A 20453-nucleotide genomic window follows, 5' to 3' on the forward strand; every position below is an offset into this window, starting at 1 on the left:
CCACAGCATGCCCCCAGTGACCGACCTCCTCCAGCCACACCCTGCCCACCTACACTCACCACCCAGTTAGTCCATCTAAGTGGAGGAATGCCCTGATGAGGTCAAGGCTCTCATGACAATCATTTCACCTCTGCTCCTGTTTGCATGGTCTCACACATGAGCTTCTGGGAAATCACCTCACATCTAGACCATAACTCATGGGCTTCATAGGCGTTGAGAGAAGCTCAGAGCCAGTCCTGCTTGCAGGCTCTCTGTCTCCTGGAGCTGAAAGGTGCCCATGATGTACCTTCCCACACCTCCCACAAAAGCACCAGAGGTGAAGAAACACAGGAAGATGATTTTTAGCTTCTTGCCCAGTAGATGCTGAAGTCTGCTCCCCTGCATCAGCATCCCTGGGAACTTGCCAGAAAGGCAGCTCCTTCAGCCTCCAGAGCCTGCTGACTCCAAGTCTCTGGGGTGGAACCAAGGAGTGTGCCTTACCAAACCCTCCAGGGGAAGTTGATGCAGGCTCATGTTGGAGGACCAGTGGCCAAGATCAAGGTCAGCAACAGGGGAATGTTCAGGGAAAGCCACCGGTCTATGGCTTGCTAACTTATCACAAAACAAATACTAGAACCAGTAGAAAGCAGACCCCATTCCCTGGATCCTGTACTACCTGAAGTGCTTGGAGAGAGTTCAGGATATGAGATGAACTGGAAAAGTCTGCTATGTGCCTGCAATGACAGTTTTATGTTTTTATTTTAATAGGAGCATCTCTGTATGTCTGTCCTGAATGTTGTAGCAAGAAATGACTTCTGGCAGTTGTGGTCTGAAGAGGAAACCTCACCTCCCAGCCCTGCCTCCCCTCCCCTCTGTCAGGCTCTGGACTTGTGCTGGGACGGGGGCCTAGCACAGCTGGCAGGACCTGGAGCTGTGCAGGGACAGTCCCACACCTGAGAGCAGGACAGGCACCAGTGACTCTGCCTCCCTGAGGAAGGGCAGCTGGGGGGGCATGGGGGGGGCAGCAGAGGCCTAAGGGAGTTCCAGGGAGGGGTCCTGTGTGCGAGGCATCTCCTGGAGAAGCCCCTATGGGGAAGGTGGGGACCTGGTCCGCCAGGAGAAAGGGGAGTGAGAGGACATGCAGAGAAGGAGGAGTGAAAACGCAGAAGTGCCCCCAGGAGGCCCAGTGTCGCCCCAGATCAAAGCGGAGCCCGGCCTGTGCCTGGAGCCCCTCCCAGGGAACTTGGCAGCGCTGTGGAAGGACAGTGTGAAGGGAAGTGGGGACGGGAGCTGCTGGAGGCCAGCTGGCTGGGCATGAAGGCCAGAAGGAGAAGGGGGAGGAGGGAGGCCGGAGGGGGTGGGAAGATGGCTATGGAGGAGGGAAGAGGACTCAGAGGTTCCCGCAGGGTTTTTCTGTCTGTGGAGGGCTGAGCCCTGGACACTGAAGAATAGAAATGCAGGCCGGGTGCCATCTGCCGCAGGCTGCCCGGTGTCCTTTCCGTGTGGCTAACCCACGTGAACGTGTCTCCAGACAGCCCGTCCTGGGTCTTCCAGGGGCCACTAGCTTTGCTGGTCCAGCTCGGGCTGTGAACCGGCCTGGAGGGTGAGGGCAGGCTCTGGGTGTACAGCACAAGTGCTCCATGACGCGGTTCCCTCCCCTCCAGTTGTGTCCCATGCAGCTTCTGTGAAATCACTGTTCTGCTGAGTGCCTCTCTTTAATGGCAAAAATAAACTGTCGATGAAGTTTTGTTGACATTCTGAATGGTTCTGAAACATTTTTTATTTAAAAATAAGAAATGAGGGGCTGGGATTGTGGCTCAGCAGTAGAGCACTGGCCTAGCACCGGCAGGACCCGGATTTGATCCTCAGCACCACATAAAAATGAAGGCATTGTGTTGTGTCCATCTACACCTAAAAATTAAATAAAAACAATAAGAAATGATTTATTTGCAAATATAAACCTTGTCCAACTTTTTGGCATCAAATATAGGAACAAGATTTATTGAAAAGTTTTGGTGATTACTATCATTGTTACGGCCTCAGTTAATGAGGCAAGGCTCTAATTTTAGCATGGTCTATGTTAGGGGCAAAATAGTGTCCCCCAGAATTCATGTTCTGAACTCCTAATTCCTAGTTCCTCAGAATGTGACTATTTGAAGATAGCATCCTTGGAGGGTAATTAGGTTAGAACAAGTTTGTTAGGATAGTCCCTAATCCAAGTAGCCTGGTCTTTCTCATAAGAGGAGGAGGTCAGGACACAGATGTAGAGGGACAACCATGGGAAGACACAGAGGGAAGGCAGCCGTCTGCAAGCTCAGCTCAAAGGTTTCCCAGGAACATAAGGATGCCTACACCAGATGTTGGACTTCCAGCCTCCAGAACTTTGGGGAAATAAATTTCTGGTATTTTAGCCACCCAACCTATGGCGTTTTGCTATGGCAACCTGAGCTGACTAATACCCTGTACAAAAGACTGCCACGTTGGCCTCACCTGCATTGCCCTGGGGTAGGTGTGTGTACTATCCCAAATATTTCCAGCTGTGTGCCTTCCGGAGCACATACTGATACTACACTGCTGCAGTCTGGCTGGGCACAAAATCACGAGCCACTCAAGCAGGAACAAACTTTATTTTTTGAAACTGCCGCAATGCCCCGTATGCTCCCGGGAAGATTGTCAACTGACCTACGTGGTGTTCTCCTGGATCCCAATAGGAAGTCCCTCCTCCGGAATTCCCTCCTACCGCACTTCCCCAACCAATGGGAACTCTCCAGGAGTCCCGTAGCAGCCCCCCCCCCAGGTGGACAGCAGGAGTCCAATATCCATATGAATGCAAATCTTAACATAATCATATCATCTCAATGGCTTGCTGGCATCACCTTTCAACCAAAAATGCCATGCATCATATTACTTGGCTGTGGCTCTTAGCACTGCACCATCCCACCCACTGGAGAACATAGGCCTGGGCAATAAAAGGTGAGCAGAAGCAATGGGGGTCACTCCTGGACAGGGACTTTGAGACGTAGCATGATTTGCCCCATTCTCTTTTCCCCTTGGTCTTAGGAATAAGGAGTACTCAAGAAAAGGATGCTCCAACAGCCTGGCTCATGAAACAAGGACAAGGAGGTGCGGTGGAGGCCCAGTGACAGCACAGACAGGCCTTTGTCATGAGCCCCAGGATGCAGGTGTTGTTGATTACTGCAGCCTACCCCAGCTACCACAATTAAAGCATGATTCATATAATTTATCAAATTTCAAACATACAGTTGTTTTATTTAATTCAAACAATGGGCATATCAATTAAAGTATTGTTCTTTTCAAGTGTGGAATTTTATTTTTTTTTTAAGTGAGAGAGATAATTTTTTAATATTTATTTTTTAGTTTTCGGCGGACACAACATCTTTGTTTGTATGTGGTGCTGAGAATCGAACCTGGGCCGCATGCATGCCAGGCGAGCGCACTACCGCTTGAGCCACATCCCCAGCCCCATCAAGTGTGGAATTTTAAAAACAAACTATCTGCTGGTCAGGCCATGTGTGGGCCCTGCAGGATGGTATGAGGGCAGTGCAGAAGGTAGGAAGGTGTTTCCAAGATTAAAGAAAAGGTGGTTAGAGTACATACCTGTAATACCAGTGGCTGGGGAGGCCAAGGCAGGAGGATCACAGATTCAAAGCCATCCTCAGTAACTTAGCAAGGCCTTAAGCAACTTAGTGAGATCCTGTCTCAAAATTAAAAGATCTGGATAAAAAATACATAAAAATAAAAATTTCAGTGGTAGAGCACCTTGGATTTAATCCCCAATACAAGAAAGAAAGAAAGAAAGAAAGAAAGAAAGAAAGAAAGAAAGAAAGAAAGAGAGAGAGAGAGAAAGAAAGAAAGAAAGAAAGAAAGAAAGAAAGAAAGAAAGAAAGAAAGAAAGAAAGAAAGAAAAAGAGAGAGAAAAGAAAGAAAGAAAGGATTCTTGGCAAGGCTGTGGGCCCTAGGTACACATAGCCAGAAGCCAGTAAAACCACTGTGCTTCAAGCCACAAGTTCCCTCTGATTAACATGCAGTCCACCTCATACCCAGCATGCTACTCAGAGGAGATGAAGCCAGATTGGGTATCTGAGCTGGGACTAGACCTCACTCCTTCTGATCCAGATCAGAACACTTTGCACTGTGCCGTCCTAGTGAGTCCTTTAAGAGTCAAAAGCTAAGATACATCTTAGCCAATAGTGCCTCCTTATCCTGAAGCCTGATCCATTATTTATCTGTGAAAATATTTTCACACCAGCATTCATTTAGAAAATAATTTGCACGCAGTTTGACTCATCCTGTGCCCTTTGGGCACCTCTCAGCCCAGGTATGCATAACTTCCGAGACCACCCCAAGAGTAGGTGCTATGGCTGGTCTTCAAGTCCCTCCTCCTTTCTCCTCTGCCTAAGGGAACTTCCGGATGGCAGCATCCAGCCCACTGCTGCCCTGCCTGGTCTTCCCCCCAGTTGCCCCCTCGAGGCCCCTGTGCCTGCCTGGAACAGATGCCCCTTGCTGGCCTCACGACTTGCTGATACTTTCAAATCCCCGCAAGTCCAGCTTTTCTTGATTAGCTCCAATGTGAAGATCCACCCACAGCATGGTTGCATTCCGAGGAACTTGACCGACCATGGTCTGTGTGTATTTACGTGTCCTAAGTCACCTAGGTGATGTGTCATGCGTGTATAGTCAGTGCTCCTGTTTGTCCTCCTCATCACGTGCACTCCCTGTCAGGCTCCCTGTGGAAAGAATGGCGAGGAGGAGACAAACAATGTGGGCTTTCTGGTCCCTGGTCCTGTTATCTAGGCCACCACGTGTGGGTAGAGGCCAGCTGTGTGGCATGAGAAGTTGGTTTGGGTTTGCCCTAATAACAAACTATGTAAATTTGACCTGCAAACACTAAGGTCATAAACAGTTTCTTCACTCACTCCAGGAAGCTCAGGGCATACCAGCATTAGCAACTGTTAATGAATTTTTTTGTTACAATTTTCCTTGAAGAATGCAAAATTCCAAGTATTGTTGCCAGAAAAAAAATAACTTCAACATTCTTTATTTCATTCTGATGAATACAGAATCTCCTTAACCAGGAAAAAATGGAGTTTATTATTTTGAGCTTTATTTAAATGCCCTAGGCTAGAACATTAAAGGTCCCATTTTATAATCTATTTGTCATCTCAATTTGTAGCTCACCAAGGAGGATGTTAGTTCATCCTTGGAAGGGCAAATGTCCTGTCTTAAGCGACTGATCAAAAACAAAATACCTTTCCAAATTCACCAGAAAGCGCATGATTGAGCTATGAAGACATTGTGTTCTTAAGGAGTGTGACATACCAAGGATGAGGGCTCACTTTGGAAAACTGCAAGATCTAACACAAGCTGCTGGTCATTTTCATTTCATTACATTTAAAAAACCATCTGTTGGCCATTACATGTCTGAATGGACTTGTCAAATCCTTACAGCAGAAGCAATGTTCCTGGAATCCATCTGGCCTAAATCACTGTTTCAAATGTGAACGCCCTGCCCACCTGGTGGGTTTTAGGAGGATCATTTTGTGCCCACAGATTAGAGATTTTTGAAACTGCTTCAGCTGAGTAGCATCTCACTGAAGAGCACTGGAGCAAGAGGGCCCTACTGAGTGCTGTTGCCAACAGCCAGTGTGGACCCCACAGAGCAACCTGAGTGCAGGACCTGGCAGCTCTCACTTTCCCCTCTCACAGGGTTCAGGGGCCAAGCCCAGCCCTCCTGGACCACGCACCAGCCCCATATGGCCTGCTGTCCATGCAGGCACATTGGCATGTGAATAGAGGTCTTGGTATCAGGACTGCATCACATGCTTCCGTGTCCCCCACCTCAGCCAGAATGCAATGAAGCTTTCATGGATGTGACAATCAGCCACACTCCTCTGCAAATGAACTTTTAGTTGGGTACTAAAGGTTGTGTGCCCCCTTCAGTATCCTTTTCTTGAAATCATCGCAACTCCCCTGGACTCTCTTGGCTGCTTAATCTCACCCTTCAAGCCTACCTTGCTCTAAGACCATCCCAGAGGGCCAGACTGAGTCTAAATCCCTCCCTTAACCCCCACTGAGAACGCAACACTAGGCAAGTTACTTAACCCCTCCCTGGTCTCCAGCTCACTAAGCTGTGGAGACTTAGCAGATCATTCTGGGGGGAAGCACCTAGCACCAAGTCTGAAACACAAGGCCCCAAACACACTTTCCCTTTCTTCAAAAGAATCATGCCATGAAAATCATTTGTTTACAACTGCACTGTAGAATATAGTTAGTGATCACCAGCCACAAATGAGTGTGTATATTTCAATCAGCTTAAATAAAATGATAGTAAAAATTCTTTCACCACCCTTGTCACACTTGAAGGACTTGGTGACCGCATGTGGCTTTCTTTTCAAAGTCCTGCTGGACGTGGCCAGCTGCCTTATCTGATTAGATTCTGAGGCTTCCTGACATGTCGAAGCCAGTCTCTTCTCAATCTATGGCATGTGAAATCCTTCCTGATGACAGGAGTAAACACTGCCACCGTATTTTCTGTGACACTACTAAAAAGAGCCTTGTCTCCAGTTCTGCATCCCCAAAGAATTTGGTCCCTCTGGATTCAGGTGGAAAGGTTCCTCCTTAACCTCGTGGGTCCAGAAAACGTTCCTGAGCTGTTCCACCAGGGCCCAGGTCTTCCAAGGCCTATCCAGGGGGTGGGGTGGGGGGGTGAGCACGGTGCTGGAGGCTCCAAGACCTGGCTCTAGGCAAAGCACCACCTCCCTGCAGCATGAGTCTCAGGAAGGTTATGGGCACCATATTTAGGACACTGGATCCCCCATGATTCTCTAGCACCTCACAGGATGGAACAGGAAGTCAAACACGGCTTAACAGCTGGCTGCACTGAGGGCGCCTCTGCCCTACTGTGGCAGTCAAGCCTTCCTATGGGGTGCAGGGGAGGCTCCATGCAACTGGAAACATGGTCTGGGAGTGTGCAGGCTCACAGGGCCTATCCTAGTAGAAATCAAGGTCCCCAGAGAGACTGTGTCATGCAGGCAAGGACCCAGGCAAGCTGCCTTTTCTCCAGTGTTCTGGGTTCCAGGGCTCTGAAATAGAATCATCCTCACCTGAGCTCCGGCTAATGGCCTTGCAGTAGTCAGGGATGGGGTGTCCATATCTGCCAACCTCCCCTACCTTCACCTCAGCCAGGGAGAAGAATCCAAAGGACACAGAGCCTCATCTTCCTTAATTGCTAAGAGCTGTAAAAAACGTTGAAGAAATAGCTGGGATTTCACTGAGTGGCCCAGCAGTTTCCAGTCCCTGCTATACCTTCATCTGTGAAAAGAAATCCACAGGGGGTGACATTCTTTTTCAAGATAATCTGTTTTTTAAGTTAATGGCAATAACAATGGGGCCATGGATATGGCCATTGTGTACCAGGCACAGTCCTGATACTTTACCTGAGTATGGATAGGGCATACCTGACCCTCACCACCCACTCGGTGAGCCATGGGCAGGCCAAGCACCCCTCAGCCCACAGGAGGGGCCTGGGCGCCTGGCTCCCGTGCCCTGAGCTGCAGCACTACCTCCAATGGTAATAGGAAGGACCCAGAGTTAGAGTCAGCCCTTCCCTCCTGTCCCCTCATTCCCCTCTCCTGGGCAGCCACAGTCAGCTGGCTCTCTTCTGCTCCTCCAGAGACATCACCCAGGCACCAGCCTCACTCAGGTACCCACAGACATGCTGTCTCCTAGCAACTGACGACTTTGCTTTTCAGCCCCCAGGCAGGTGCTTACACTGGTGAGAAAAGAGGAGAAAACTCCAAAGTGTCAACTGAGGGTCCTAGACCTTTGTGAAATGTCCATTCTATTGTCTTCTCTGGAGATGGCTCCCAATCATGGCCCAGGTTACAGTCTCTCTCGGGGAATCCTCTTCTTTCCCCAGGGTCCTCTTTCCTCTTTCACTCCTGTGTCGGTCTTCTCTCAATCTTAGAGTTAGCTAAATGGGGACAGACACTTGCCAGCCAGAAGGCTCCAGTGCTCAGTCAGGGTCACAGCCTGGGCCAGCCCTGCCCCTAATGAGGCTCTACAGCCAGGCCAAGATGCTGGGGGAAAGGAATGGAACCTCCAGTTGGTGGAGTCTGAGGATGGTGGGCCCAGCTGTGATTTCCAGAGCTGCACTTGGCTTCCCCCAACCCCCCAGCTCCTAGCACAAACAGACTCCCAAGGGCAACTTTGAATCTGTGGTTCCTGCCAATAGTAACTACATAAGCAATGCACTGGGAACTTCCCAACCATGTTACAGGAAAGTTGGCTTAAACAATGTAGCTGGCTTACTGGTTCCTACCAATGTCCACAAATACAGTGGGCTTCAGAGGGGTTGCATCCAATGGGTCTGTAACATCCCCCAATGACCCGCCTTTCTTCCATGCCTCTCTCTGCCTCCAGTGGGCCTGTTGCATCCAGGTGTCAAGAGAGGAAAGATGGCACCAGTGGCTCTGGGGACACAGGCTTGATCTCATGGGAGAGAAAGGAGGGGGAAGCACCTGCTCTGGGGAGGGCAGGAGCCTCTCTCCCAGCCACTCTGAAAAGTCCTTCTGGTTCACACACCAGGGCACAATCCTGACCTATCCCTGAGCCCCCAGTGAACAGAGAGTGAGAGTCAGAGACCACTGGGGGGGGGGGAGGTCGGGTGGAGAGCATTGGAGAGAGGTTGAAAAATGGAAATCGGAGCAGCATCTCCAGGAGGAAGGGGGACAGCTGGCCACACCTGCTCTTGGGGGATTCTGAGGGCCTGAGGCTCATGGGAGCTGGCTCCTGGTCCCCTTACTCACTGCCCAAGAGCCAGGAATAGCTGGGAAACTAGGCCCTTCTCTCAGCACACCATTCTGGGACTGGGTCTCCTGGCAAGAGTACTTGGCCAAGCACCTGCGGGGTGTACTGGGGTGAGCCCAGCAATCAGAGAACAGGCAAATCCAGGCCTCCTTTCCTTTGCTAGAAGCTGTACTGTAGGGAAGGGAGACTGGACCTGAGGCAAAGAAGCATGTGGACAGCACAGCTCAGAGGGAGGAAGAGGAGCCCGACTGTGGTGATTTGTCACAACCCAGGTCCTCCCGTGTTTCTGTGCTGCCATCCTTAGAACGACTTCTCCCTCCAGCTGCTGGGAAGACAGGAGTATGTTCAGATGTGACCAGGCCATAACCCAGGGGCTATGCTCTCTCCATTTTTTCCTCCCTCCAGCCAGACCTCCTGGCTCTTCTTCAAGCAGGCCTAGGGTACTCCTGCTCTGAGCCTGGGCACTTTTAGTTCCTGCCACCTCCTTGGTCTTCCTGCCTGCATCCTCCTGGCTCTCACCTTCTCCAGATGTCCACACTAAGATGATAACCACCTGACTCCACCTGGCCTTTCCGCAGCCATTCCTCTCCACAGCTTGCAGCTGCATCTAACATGGCCTCTCCTGCCCAGATGTACTCCAGGAGAGCAGAGGTGTGTGTCTATCTGCTTGCTCATCCTCATTTTCCCAGAGCCCAGGGGAGCTGGTGTTCCACGAAGACCTTCAAAAGGAAGGAAAGACATGATGGACAGACAACATCCAGCGGAAGGCAGGGTGTGGGATGTTTCCAGAGGCTTCCCCGCTCATCCAGAAATGGCACACCGGGCCTCAACCACAGCGGGGCTGGGTGAGTGCTGGAGAGGGCGGGGAACCCTGAGTGCCCTTCAGTACCCCTTCTACCCGATCCCTCTGGTCTGTGGTTTAGAAACAGGAGCTACCTCATCCCTGCACCGCCTGGGCCTGAGCCAACCCACACCCCACTGGAACCAGGCTTACTCCTGCCTTTGAATCAGCCTCACGCTGGGTTATCAAGACTGTTCGTGCCTAACGGCCTTGGCCACCGCCCTGCTGCCCACTCCTCCCTCTGCGCCTCTCCCCCTCACTCCAGCTTCCCGCACTCCTGCCCTTCCAGTCCCCCTGCAGCCACGCTTTCCTCCACCGGCCCCTTTTCTCTCGCTGGGAAGTCTCATCCCCACCCTGGGAGAGTCCAAGCAGGCCCAGAGACCCAGGATCGGGAAATCGCGGCAACTCAGGGCAGAAATCAGGCCCGCCCCCTGCCCCTCGTCTATCCCCTAGTCCGGGCACACGCTGGGCCCGCGCCGCGGAGGCGCCACCGGGCCTCACCGGGCGGGGCGCGAGGGGAGGGAGGGGCCGCTGCCGCCTTATTTCTGCGAGCGCAGCCCGCCAGGCTACGAACCGGGTCGGTCCGCGTCGGTAGAGCCCCGCCAGCCCGCGTCCATGCAGCCCCGCGGGCAACCCCCGTCCGCGCCCGGGCCCGCGCGCCCCTACGCCCCGCCGCTGGCGCTGCTCTTGCTGCTGCTGCTGCTCACACTGCGGGGCGCGGCAGTGCCTCTCCAGGACCCCGTGGTGCCGCTCCAGGGCCCCAGGGGCACAGACCGCCCAGCGCCACCCTCGTGGGCGATGCTGCAGCAGGCAGCGCGCGTCGCGCTGCACTTCTTCAACTTCCACTCCGGCTCGCCCAGCGAGCTCCGAGTGCTGGCCAATGTGCAGACAGGCGGCTGGCAGGTGAGTGGCGGCGCGGAGCAGCGACACTTGTGCGACTGCCGGGCGGGCGGCGCTGGGAGGGAGCGGGATCTCGCGGAGTACCGTCGGGCTCCAAGCGTGGAGCGGTTTTTGGCGCGCAGAGACCGCGGAAAGCTGGCGCGTCCTCAAGGTGTTTAGATCTTTCCCAGGTCCCGGCTTTTGACAGCACTCACACCTGGGTGAGAGATGCACTAGGGAAACTGAGGAAGAGGCCCAAGCCCAGCACTGACCTTTTCGGGACGCACTGAGGGCACGACCCACCAGTGGCTCCCGCCAAACTCTGATTTCCAAAATCTGAATCAGTTCCCATGCAGGACCGCGAAACTCTTGCTAATTTCAAGCCACCAGCAGGGCTTCCGGATGATTTGGTTGGAATCCACACATCCATCTGGGCAGGAACCTTCCAGCGCTGGGATCCGCTAAATATGATGGAAGGGATTGACTCCGGGCGTACTTTTCTACGTGAATGAAAGATTGGGAATTTCTCCTGGTTGGTTGCTTCCGTTTCAAGGAGCAGGCTCCAGGTTATTTCTGTGTGGAGCTAGTGGCTTTCTTCACCAAATTACAGAAGTTAAGCAAAGTGGCCTTATCTAGCAAACTCAAATATTCCATGAAGCCTGCAGATACACAAACAGCCTCAACCTAGAATTAAGTGTTGGATTTAAACAGGTGGGTTTCAAATTGAGTGGCAGCAGGATGGTCGTTTAATTGCCCCTGGCCTGGCATCAGAGGTGGGAAATGGCTTTTTGGAAGCCCAGCCTTGGTTCTTTAAAGACTTCCTCCTGCACCCAGTTGGGCTAACTTTATTGAATGACAGAATCAACTTGCTGCTAGGAAAGGGCACCCTATTTTTGTTACCTATTTTTAACCATTTTCTCTGCCTCTGGGACACACAAGTCTGGTTTTTCTAGTCCAGCAAAGGTGGCAGGGAGCTTGAGCTCTTCATCAGGGTGGGAGAGATGCTGCCCCCACCCAAAGGCCCAGAGGGACCCTAAAAATTTGCTCCCTGGATATCAGTGGGGGTGATTCCCTACAGAAAACCAAGCTCAGATTTCTAGAGTACACCAGCATTCAAGTTTCAGGGATTTAAATATAATAATTTCATGCATTTAGTCACCCCCTTGAAAATAACATTCTTGGCACCTTTCATAAAATAATTAAACTAACTCTCAGAACCTGAGTGAGTTAAGTAACAATGCACTCCCTTTCTCTTCCATACAAGACTGCATTACTGCTTTTCATCTGTAATAGTGTAATGGTCCTGAATTTTAAAGGTTCTCCTCAGAGGGGGCGTTGGGGAAGAAAGAAAGGAAATCAATGGATTAGGGCAGGCAGGTGTGCAGTAAAATCTTTGAGAAATGGCTGCTTCTTGTTGTCATCGGTTTACCTGCCATTTCTTCCCTGGTGTAAAACATTTGTGTGGCTATAGCCACCAAGGAAAAGAGATTCAGCCAAAAATCTCGGGGTGCTGTAGGGAGCCCTGCTCGGCCGCCACACAACCTAGAGACAGTGTCAGTTTTCTCTGGCCATTTCCCCATTTGGAATGGAAATAATTCGTGCTCTGCCATCCTGCAGGGTGGTTTTAAGAGTCACAACAGAGGATGTGTGTACACTGCCCAGGGTCTAGGAATGTGAGTTATCACCACAGGGGCAGCGCTCAACCCTCAGCTGTTTCTTGACACCAACAGTGTTCTAGGCTGGACATGGTGGCCCTGACTCAGACTTGGGGCAGTGTCCTTAGGGAAGGCCTCTGAGGTCCGATTAGTTCTGAAGCACTGAGGTGCCTGTGTGAGGAGCAAAGACAAGTCCCCTGCAGCACCCAGCATGGTGGCTCGAGGAATCTCTGCCTTAGTAAGGAGAGAAGTTGTGGCACCAGCATGAGGGATAAAGTGAAAGATGCCCCTTCATCCCATCTGTGCATCAACTGAGAGCTCAGTGCTGCAGTCAGGACCCACCAGAGCAAGCAGGTGGCCACATGCCACTGCAAGGTGAGAGGCTGAGGCTAAGTCAGGGTTTTTCAAACTCGGGGCCCACTAGTGAGTGATAAACTCAATTTACTAGGTCCAGGTGTTTGGGTTTGGGTTCAGGGATTGAGCCCAGGGCCTTCTATGTGCTAGACACATGCTGCACTACTGAGCTACCCCCCCACCAGCCTTGTTTCATTATTTTTTTTTAATTGAAATGATTAGAAATACAAACCTTGTGAGTTCACTGCAAAAGCAAGGGTGAGTGTTGTCTCAGAACATTTTGGAGATGTGGATGTGTGTGTGTGAACGAGGTCATGACGAGGATGTCCTGGGCAAAGCTGAACAGCCGCATACCAAAGGGTTTCAGTCCCTCCAGCAGCCCTGGAATCACTCCCCTCTGGGATCCCGCAGCCTCGCAAGGGCCCTCATTTTAGAAACGCCGTGGACCTCTAGTGGTGAAAGGCGGTACAGCACTAACCCTTTAGAAAAGTCAAAAAGCGGCTCAAGTAACAATTGCCCGAGGCCCTCTCCTGGCCTCAGGCCACCTTTCCTATGCCAGTGAAGCTTCATGTGGCACAGGCTCAGGCCCACAGGTAGGGCAGTGGGAGGCTCTGGGTGGAGCTGGGGATGGATCTGCACATCCTGGCCAGCTGGGTCCCCTTCTGCCCCCAGGGAGTTCTAGGACACACACACACACACACACACACACACACACACACACACACACGTGTGCTCTCCCTCTCATTAGAGGCTGACCCAAGTTTTCCTTGGTGACCTCCTGAGGAAGTCTGCTGGCTGGGGAATCAGATGCTGTGTGTGGACTGGTGTTGGAGGGGACCAGGACCAGTGGGTGGAGACTTTGAAACAGCTGGCCAAAGTGTGTGGGTAGCATGTGTCACAACCAGGCCTTGTTTCCATTTCCATTGTAATTGCTAAGGGTAAATTTATAGTCTTTTTTTTTTTTTTTTTTTTTTTTTTGATAATAGGGCCTTGGCCTTTAATTGGAGCTCCTAGCAAGGAAATGTCCCACAGGGGATCATCTGCAATGTCCATTTTGGCCAACAGTGGAGTGAACACTTGCAGATAATAAGATGGCATAATCTTCTACTTATTCTTCCATAGCTGTGACTCACACGAACCTGATTCAACAGCTAAGTTTAGACTCTTGCCTCTATCTATTCTTTCTAAAGCACTGAACTTGGACTTTGTGGACATGACTTTGTGAACTCTTACCAATTTATGTCACATTTAATCAAGTGATGAGGTGATATGTTCGGCAGGCTGAGCAGGTCTGGAGGAAGGTCAGCCACCCGAGAGGCCAGGAGTCTAAGCCCTGGTCCTTCCAGGGTCAGCTACCCTGGATCTGACAGCAGAAACCCAGCTTGTCCCTGGGTCACAGGCAGGAGAATACCAACTTTAAGAAAGGCTTTATCCTGGCGAGTCGCTGTTGGCAATGAACCACCCCAGTCCTGTTCTCTTTAAAAGTCCTCTCAACTTTTAAAGCACTTCAATACATAATCATCAGATCACAGCTCCCCTTGAACTCTTTGCTCCATTAATGTCAATAATTCAGAGGTGATCATTCAGAATAGGAAAGCTATACATTATGTAGGCCACATAAGCAAGAACTGGAGCATTAGAGGCTTCAACCCTGATGGAGGAGAAAAGAGAAGTTCAAACGCATAGTGAGATGATTGTCTATTTTCTGTAAGAACAGCTCTTCCTTGCTTTTAGAGAGCCCTTGGGAGAGAACAATGGGAAGTGGAGGCAGCAATGAGAGGAACCATTCTCTTCAAGCCCTAGGATCTTCTCAGGAGTGCTGGGCACAGCCCAGAGGCCCCTTCTACCCAAGCCCTGGGGCAGGACATGGAAGCACCCTCCTGCCAAGGCCCTGGGGCACAGCACACAGGGGCTCCTCCTGCCCAGGCCCTGCTTATGCTGAAAGGCACAGGTGCATCCAGTTCCTCCACCACCTGCCCTCCTGGTCTGCAGCTCTGCTGGCAGAAATGGGAGAGACCAGCAGGCCCTGGAGTGAAGCTTTGGCTTCCCTGGCATTTTGCCGGTCACCCAATCCAGATGCACCAGATGAGCTAGTGAGTAGGAATGTTTTAACCTCTTCTAACCATCTTCTAATAAACTTTTTAAACCACATTTTTTTTAACCAGTCCACATTTTCCACTTGGCTTTCCAGCTGTGGAGCCAGGAATGGTGCAACCACAGGGCATCAGTAACCTCCAAGGACAGACCACAGATGGCGATTGTAACCACCAAGAGTCTGGTGGGGCTCCAGATTCTTCTGCCTCCAAATGACTACCATAAAGAGGCTTGAGGCTCGGGATGTTAAATATGCAACTCTCTCCCCTCTCCCAAATCCAGCCTGACCCTTGCTCAGTCACTGTTGGCATTGAACTACCCCAGTCCTGTTCTCTTATGCAGCCAGGACACTTAACAGCCCTTGTAACGGTGCCTCAGTTGAATGCTTTAGAGCCAGTCCCGTAGTGTCTGAGGATAGCAGCCATAACAAGGGTCCGCTCTAGGTCATGTGCTATGGTTGTTCAGGATGTCTCCATCCAGGGAAGTCCACTTATAAGGGAGACTCTTATGGCTGTGTCCAGCATGCATGCGACTCTAGGAGCACCCCAAGTGTAAGGACCCAGTGGTGCTGACCTGCAGTGTTCCCCATGATACTTAGGACATTCTTGTATTTCCCCAAAAGTTAAAACCCATCTTTTAAATAATTTCCTGGGGTTTGAACCTTTCCAGGTCTGCCCTGGGATGTGGGTTTTTTTTTTAAATCCAGCCTGGATAGTCCCCTGGTAGGAGAAATGGGTATGATCAAGTAGGGTGGTGGTGATATCTTGGCTTGATGGAGTCATGAAGACATGGGTCACAGGTGAGAGGTTCAAGTCCACAGATCAGACAACCAATATAACAAAGCACCTACCTTGTTAAAAGGAGGAAAAGACCTGCCAATGGAAGCTGTTAACCTCCTGCCAACTGGCTGGAGCAGTTCTTGTTAATCCTACAACAAAAGCGAAGGCTAAGACAACTGAGAAAGGTAAAGGGGGCAGTGCCAAAGTGTCACAGTACATATATCAACGTAGAAAATAAGAGCCATTGATCAGGCAGTGGTTGGTTCCTCAAGCTTGTCTGTGTGAGGATTAGTCAGCTGAGACTCCTCAGGGAGTTACCCTTGGGGACTAGTGAGAAGCCTCTCTGCTCCTTTTGTTTGAATTAGCCTCCATCTTTCCAACCTGATCATTTATTATCTACGCTGACTACTACCTGTCCTTTGCTCCAGTTTGAAGGGTTTTGTTGACCCTGTGTGGCTTCCCTTAGAAACATTAGGGACATTTTGTGTGTGTGTGTGTGCTGTTGTTTTTACCAATTTATAAAAACGTATAATACTCAAATATGTTACCTGTGGATTTAAGAAGTCATAAGTACTTGAATTTATGTTTAGCAGTTGATATTTTAGTGTCTTTGTAAATTAACTAAATGTCTTTTCTAGGCAATTTAAATTGAGCTTTCTTTTAAAAATGTGTAAGCTGGGGCAGGTGCTGTGGCTCAGTGGTAGAGCGCTCGCCTAGCACAGGAGAGGCCCTGTATTCGATCCCCAACACCACATAAAAATAAAGATATTGTGTCCAACTACAACTAAAAAATAAATATTAAAAAAACTGTAAGCTATGTGGACTAAAAAGCATTTGTATCCATTTATTAAATACATGAGTACTTATCTATAGTCTAATTTTTGATACCATGTACATGATATATGTGTAGATATAGCATACAATATACAGATGTATACAAATATATAAAAACCATCAGGAAACAGATTTTTCAGCTTTTTTCTTGAATAAATGACCTCTGAACAAAGACAGTAGAATAAACAGAGGATTAAAAACTCGAGTTGGACAAAATAAGACTGGAACAAAATGTATTAATTTATGTGCCCAAGACCAAATGTGAATTTATCTTAGAAACCACAGGCTTAAATGAGACAGAGGTTTGAATTTTAAGAAACGACATGGCCATAATTACTCTCAAGCTGTTATTGTTGTCTTTCAAACCATTCCTTGTTCTTCCTCCCAAATGACATCTGAATATCTCTTGGCTTTGCCCTAATTCCTTCCTTAACCTGGCTCGTGAAGGACAAGGGCAGGAAGAACAGTGGGAGCCGCTGAGGCTGGCTGTGGATTTTCTCCCCTGTCATTGCTGGCATGATTCCCTGAGGTACAGTCGGGGAGTTTCGACCTTGAAGAGGCCTAAAGTTGGAGTCAGAACACTGAAGGCTTTGGATAGCTTCCTGAGTCCAAATAAAACAACAGTATTTTATCATCTCTTGGATTATTTTTTCCTAGAATTTTAAAAATATTTTAATACAAGACCCAGAGTGTATCTGGAGAAATGTCTGGGTCTTTTCCCCTGCCAGCACCCTCTTTCTCTAGATTAGAGGTTTTGAAGCTGAGCTTCCCATGTGACAGTTCCCACCCTGAGGTGGAGTTGCTCAATGAGGAGGGGACACACACACACTTTTGTGCACCTGGCCACTCTCTTCACAGAGATTTAGGTGCCTCTTAGCATCAATGGTAGGTCAGTAGAAGCCCCTGACTCAGGCTAACCCTGAAGAGAGGGACTTTTGATCTCCTAGAGGCTGGAGCTATCTTAAAGCTTATGAGGTCACCATGGATCTGCAGTCACATGCACCCCAGAATTGACAGGCCCCCTAGTAAGCAAATTCTGTACTGAGTGACACTGTGGTCCCTGGGAAGTGGTCAGTTTCCCCTTCTGACATAGGATAGAATCTGGCAGATGCCCCCAGGACTTACCAGTTTGGTGGCCTTCCTTCTAAGTCATTTAATAAGGTAATGAGAGCCAGGGCCAGCTGGAGTGAGAGTCAGGATCTGGCAAGTTGTCAGGTGGCACCTATCTGTCTGTCACTAGGCTGGTGGCCAAGGCTTTCTCTAGTTCCCCGACAATGTTGACACAAATGGCCAGCTTGGTTGTCAGTTTCCCGGCCGATGCACCAAAATATGTTACTGAAGATTATGGCACTGGAAAGGAGATGTAGGAGAGCGAGGTTTACTCAGCACAGGTGCAGACTCGGGGAATCTCCCCCAGAAGCTGAGCATCACCTCTTTGTTTTCAGGATCTTTTACACAGGACAGACATCTGGGTTCTCATGCAAGTAACCTTGATGTCGCCCTCTTTCTCCAGGCAGCTCTGGTTCCTGCCACAGCTGCTGAGCAAGCATGAATACAGCAGCAGAAATGAGCAGGTCGTAGCTATTAATGAGATAAAAAGAAACAGGAAGGAGTTGCCACTTGACCATCACTGATACAGCAAATTGCCACAAACCCAGGGGATTACAGTCACACAAGTTTATTCACTTGTAGTCCTGGACATCAGAGATTGGCAATGGATGTCCCTGGGCTACAGATAAGGTACCTATGGGGTTTCTGAGGGCCACCTTCCTCTCCTGGGTTCATGGTTCTGCCCTATCTCCTGATTGTGCCCTATCTTCTTCTGAGGACCCTGTGATGGCCCTGGACCTGCCCATTTCCTGGTCACTAACTTAATTGCATTGTCGAATCCCTTCTGCAGTGTAAAACCTGGGGATTAGAACAGGGATGAACATTTTTTATTGGTACATTATAGTTGTACATAATGGTGGGGTTTGTTGTTACATATTGGTTCTTGCACACAATATGGCAATATAATTTGGCCAGTATCACTCCCCTGCTCTTCCTCTCCCCCATCCCTGCCTCCCAACCCCTGGTCCCTTTCCTCTATTCTGATCTCCCCTTGATTTTTTTCATGACATTCCTCCAGCCCTTTTTAAAAAAAAAATTTCCACTCTAGCTTCCACATGAGAGAAAACATAGGCCCTTGCCCTTCTGAATTTGGCTTATTTAGCTTAACATATGGTTTCAAGTTTAATTCATTTTCCTGCAAATAATTTCATTTTTCTTTATGGCTAATTAAACTCACTGGTGTACCTATACCTGATTTTCTGTATCCATTCATCAGTTGATGGACACCTAGGCTGGTTCCATAGTTTGGCTATTGTGAATTGTGCTGCTATAAACATGGGCATTCATGTATCATTATAGTATGATAACTTTATTTCTTTGGGATAAATACTGATATCTGAGTCACATGGTCGTTCCATTCCTGGTCTTTTTGAGGAACCTCCATACTGATTTCCACTGTGGTTGTACTAATTTACAACAACCAACAGTGAGTGTAAAAGTGTTCCTTTTTCTCCACATTCTCTCCAGCATTTATTATTATTTGTATTCTTGATCGCTGCCATTCTGACTGGTTTAAGATGAAATCCATGTACTTTTGATTTCCATTTCCTTAATTGCTAATGATGTTGACCATTTTTTCATAATTTGTTGGTCATTTGTATTTTGAGAAGAGTCTGTTCAATTAATTTGCCCATTTATTAATTGGGTTGTTTGATTTTTTTCGGTGTAAAGATTTTGTTCTTTAGTTATACATGATAGAGTATAAAATTTTGTCATGTTTATACAAGCATGGAGTGGACCTTATTCTAATTAGGATCCCAGTCTTGTGGATGTACATGATGGTGAGATTCACTGTGGTGTATTGGTATATGTACATAGGAATTTCCTTTTTGAGTTCTTTACATATTCTAGATATTAACCCTCTGTCAGAAGAACAGTTAGCAGTTTTCTCCCATTCTGTTGTAATTTTCTTCATATTCCTAATTGTTTCCTTTGCTGTGCAGAAGCTTTTTAATTTGATGTTGTCCCATTTATTAACTCTTGGCATTATTTCCTGGGTTTCAGGGGTCCTATTGAGAAGGACATTGCCTGTGCCTGTGTGTTGCAATGCCTGTGTTTTCCTTTAGGAGCTGCATGGTTTCTAGTCTAATTCCCAGGTCTTTGATTCGTGTGAGTTGATTTTTATGTAGAGTGAGAGTGAAGGGTCTAGTCTCATTCTCCTACCTATGGATAATCCATTTTTCCAGCACCATTAGTATTTTTTTCAAGACTGTCTTTTCTCCAGTGTGTGATTTCGGCTCCTTTGCAGGATATGGCCATCTGTAGGGGCCTTATTTACCTGACGAGGGCTCTGATCTCTGCCTTGGGCAGCGACTTCCCAAGCTACCGACCATGGCTGCTGCTGCTCCCACTCTTGCTGGCTGGTCTCTGAGGCTTTGGTACCCTCACATCCAAGGCTTCCCTCTACCTGTGCCTTGTTACCTGGCCCCTGGCTGTTTTGACCTAGCTCTTGACTGAATTTCCACTCTGTGGGTGTGGCTGCCTCTCCCAGACTGGGTGGAGCCAGCCCTCACATCTGTCTCCTCCCTTGCACTAGCCTGGTCCCTGCTAGAGACGCATGTTAAATATTTGTTAGATGCAGGAATAGTAGTGGAAGGGTGTTGCTACCATGGGGCACAAAGAGGAGGAGTTGCAACAGGTCCCCTCACTCCCCGTAGGAGAGGAGGTGGCAGGTCACCTGTCTTATTGCAGCTCTTTCCACAGTTGTCCCCAGCCAGCTCCCTTCTGGAGCCCAAGAACTCACCCCAGACTTGGCCAGGCGGGGTTCACACAGTATTCATTCTCTCCACAGCTCTTCAGCTGGTAGGAAGTGTCCACATGCAGAGATCTCCCTGGGCCCAATGGATCAGGCCTGGCCTGACTTTTGTAACAAAAGCTGTATTTGCTTTTCTGGCCTTGCCTGAAAGAAGGAAAACTAATAAGGTAATTCCAGGGTCTAATGCAATAGACTGAATGCTCTATCTGTACAGAACCTAAGAACAGAACAGTAATTTTTATTCACAAATGAGTTGTTTGTCTCCAACTGAGCGTGACTCATATAGTAACCTTATAAAATGAAAAAGTTCGCCTTTACTGGAATAGCATGATATTTGTTCTTTT

The 20453-nt window shown here is 49.0% G+C and overlaps 1 protein-coding gene and 1 long non-coding RNA gene across 2 annotated transcripts in view; both read left to right on the plus strand.

The window, feature by feature from the left end:
• The window catches only part of LOC308652843, a 1084519-nt gene that overhangs the window by 989204 nt on the left and 74862 nt on the right, over positions 1-20453 (plus strand). The window lies entirely within an intron of this gene.
• Positions 10182-20453, plus strand: part of LOC308653535 (retinoic acid receptor responder protein 1-like) — a 32091-nt gene continuing 21819 nt past the window's right edge. Inside the window, exon 1 of the mRNA XM_081302115.1 lies at positions 10182-10552. Within this exon, the coding sequence (XP_081158241.1) occupies positions 10265-10552 (288 nt within the window). The 5' untranslated portion in view covers positions 10182-10264. The remainder of the gene's footprint in view (positions 10553-20453) is intronic.

Source organism: Spermophilus citellus (assembly GCF_964194105.1).
Source record: "Spermophilus citellus genome assembly, chromosome: 7".
Taxonomy (NCBI): Eukaryota; Metazoa; Chordata; class Mammalia; order Rodentia; family Sciuridae; genus Spermophilus; species Spermophilus citellus.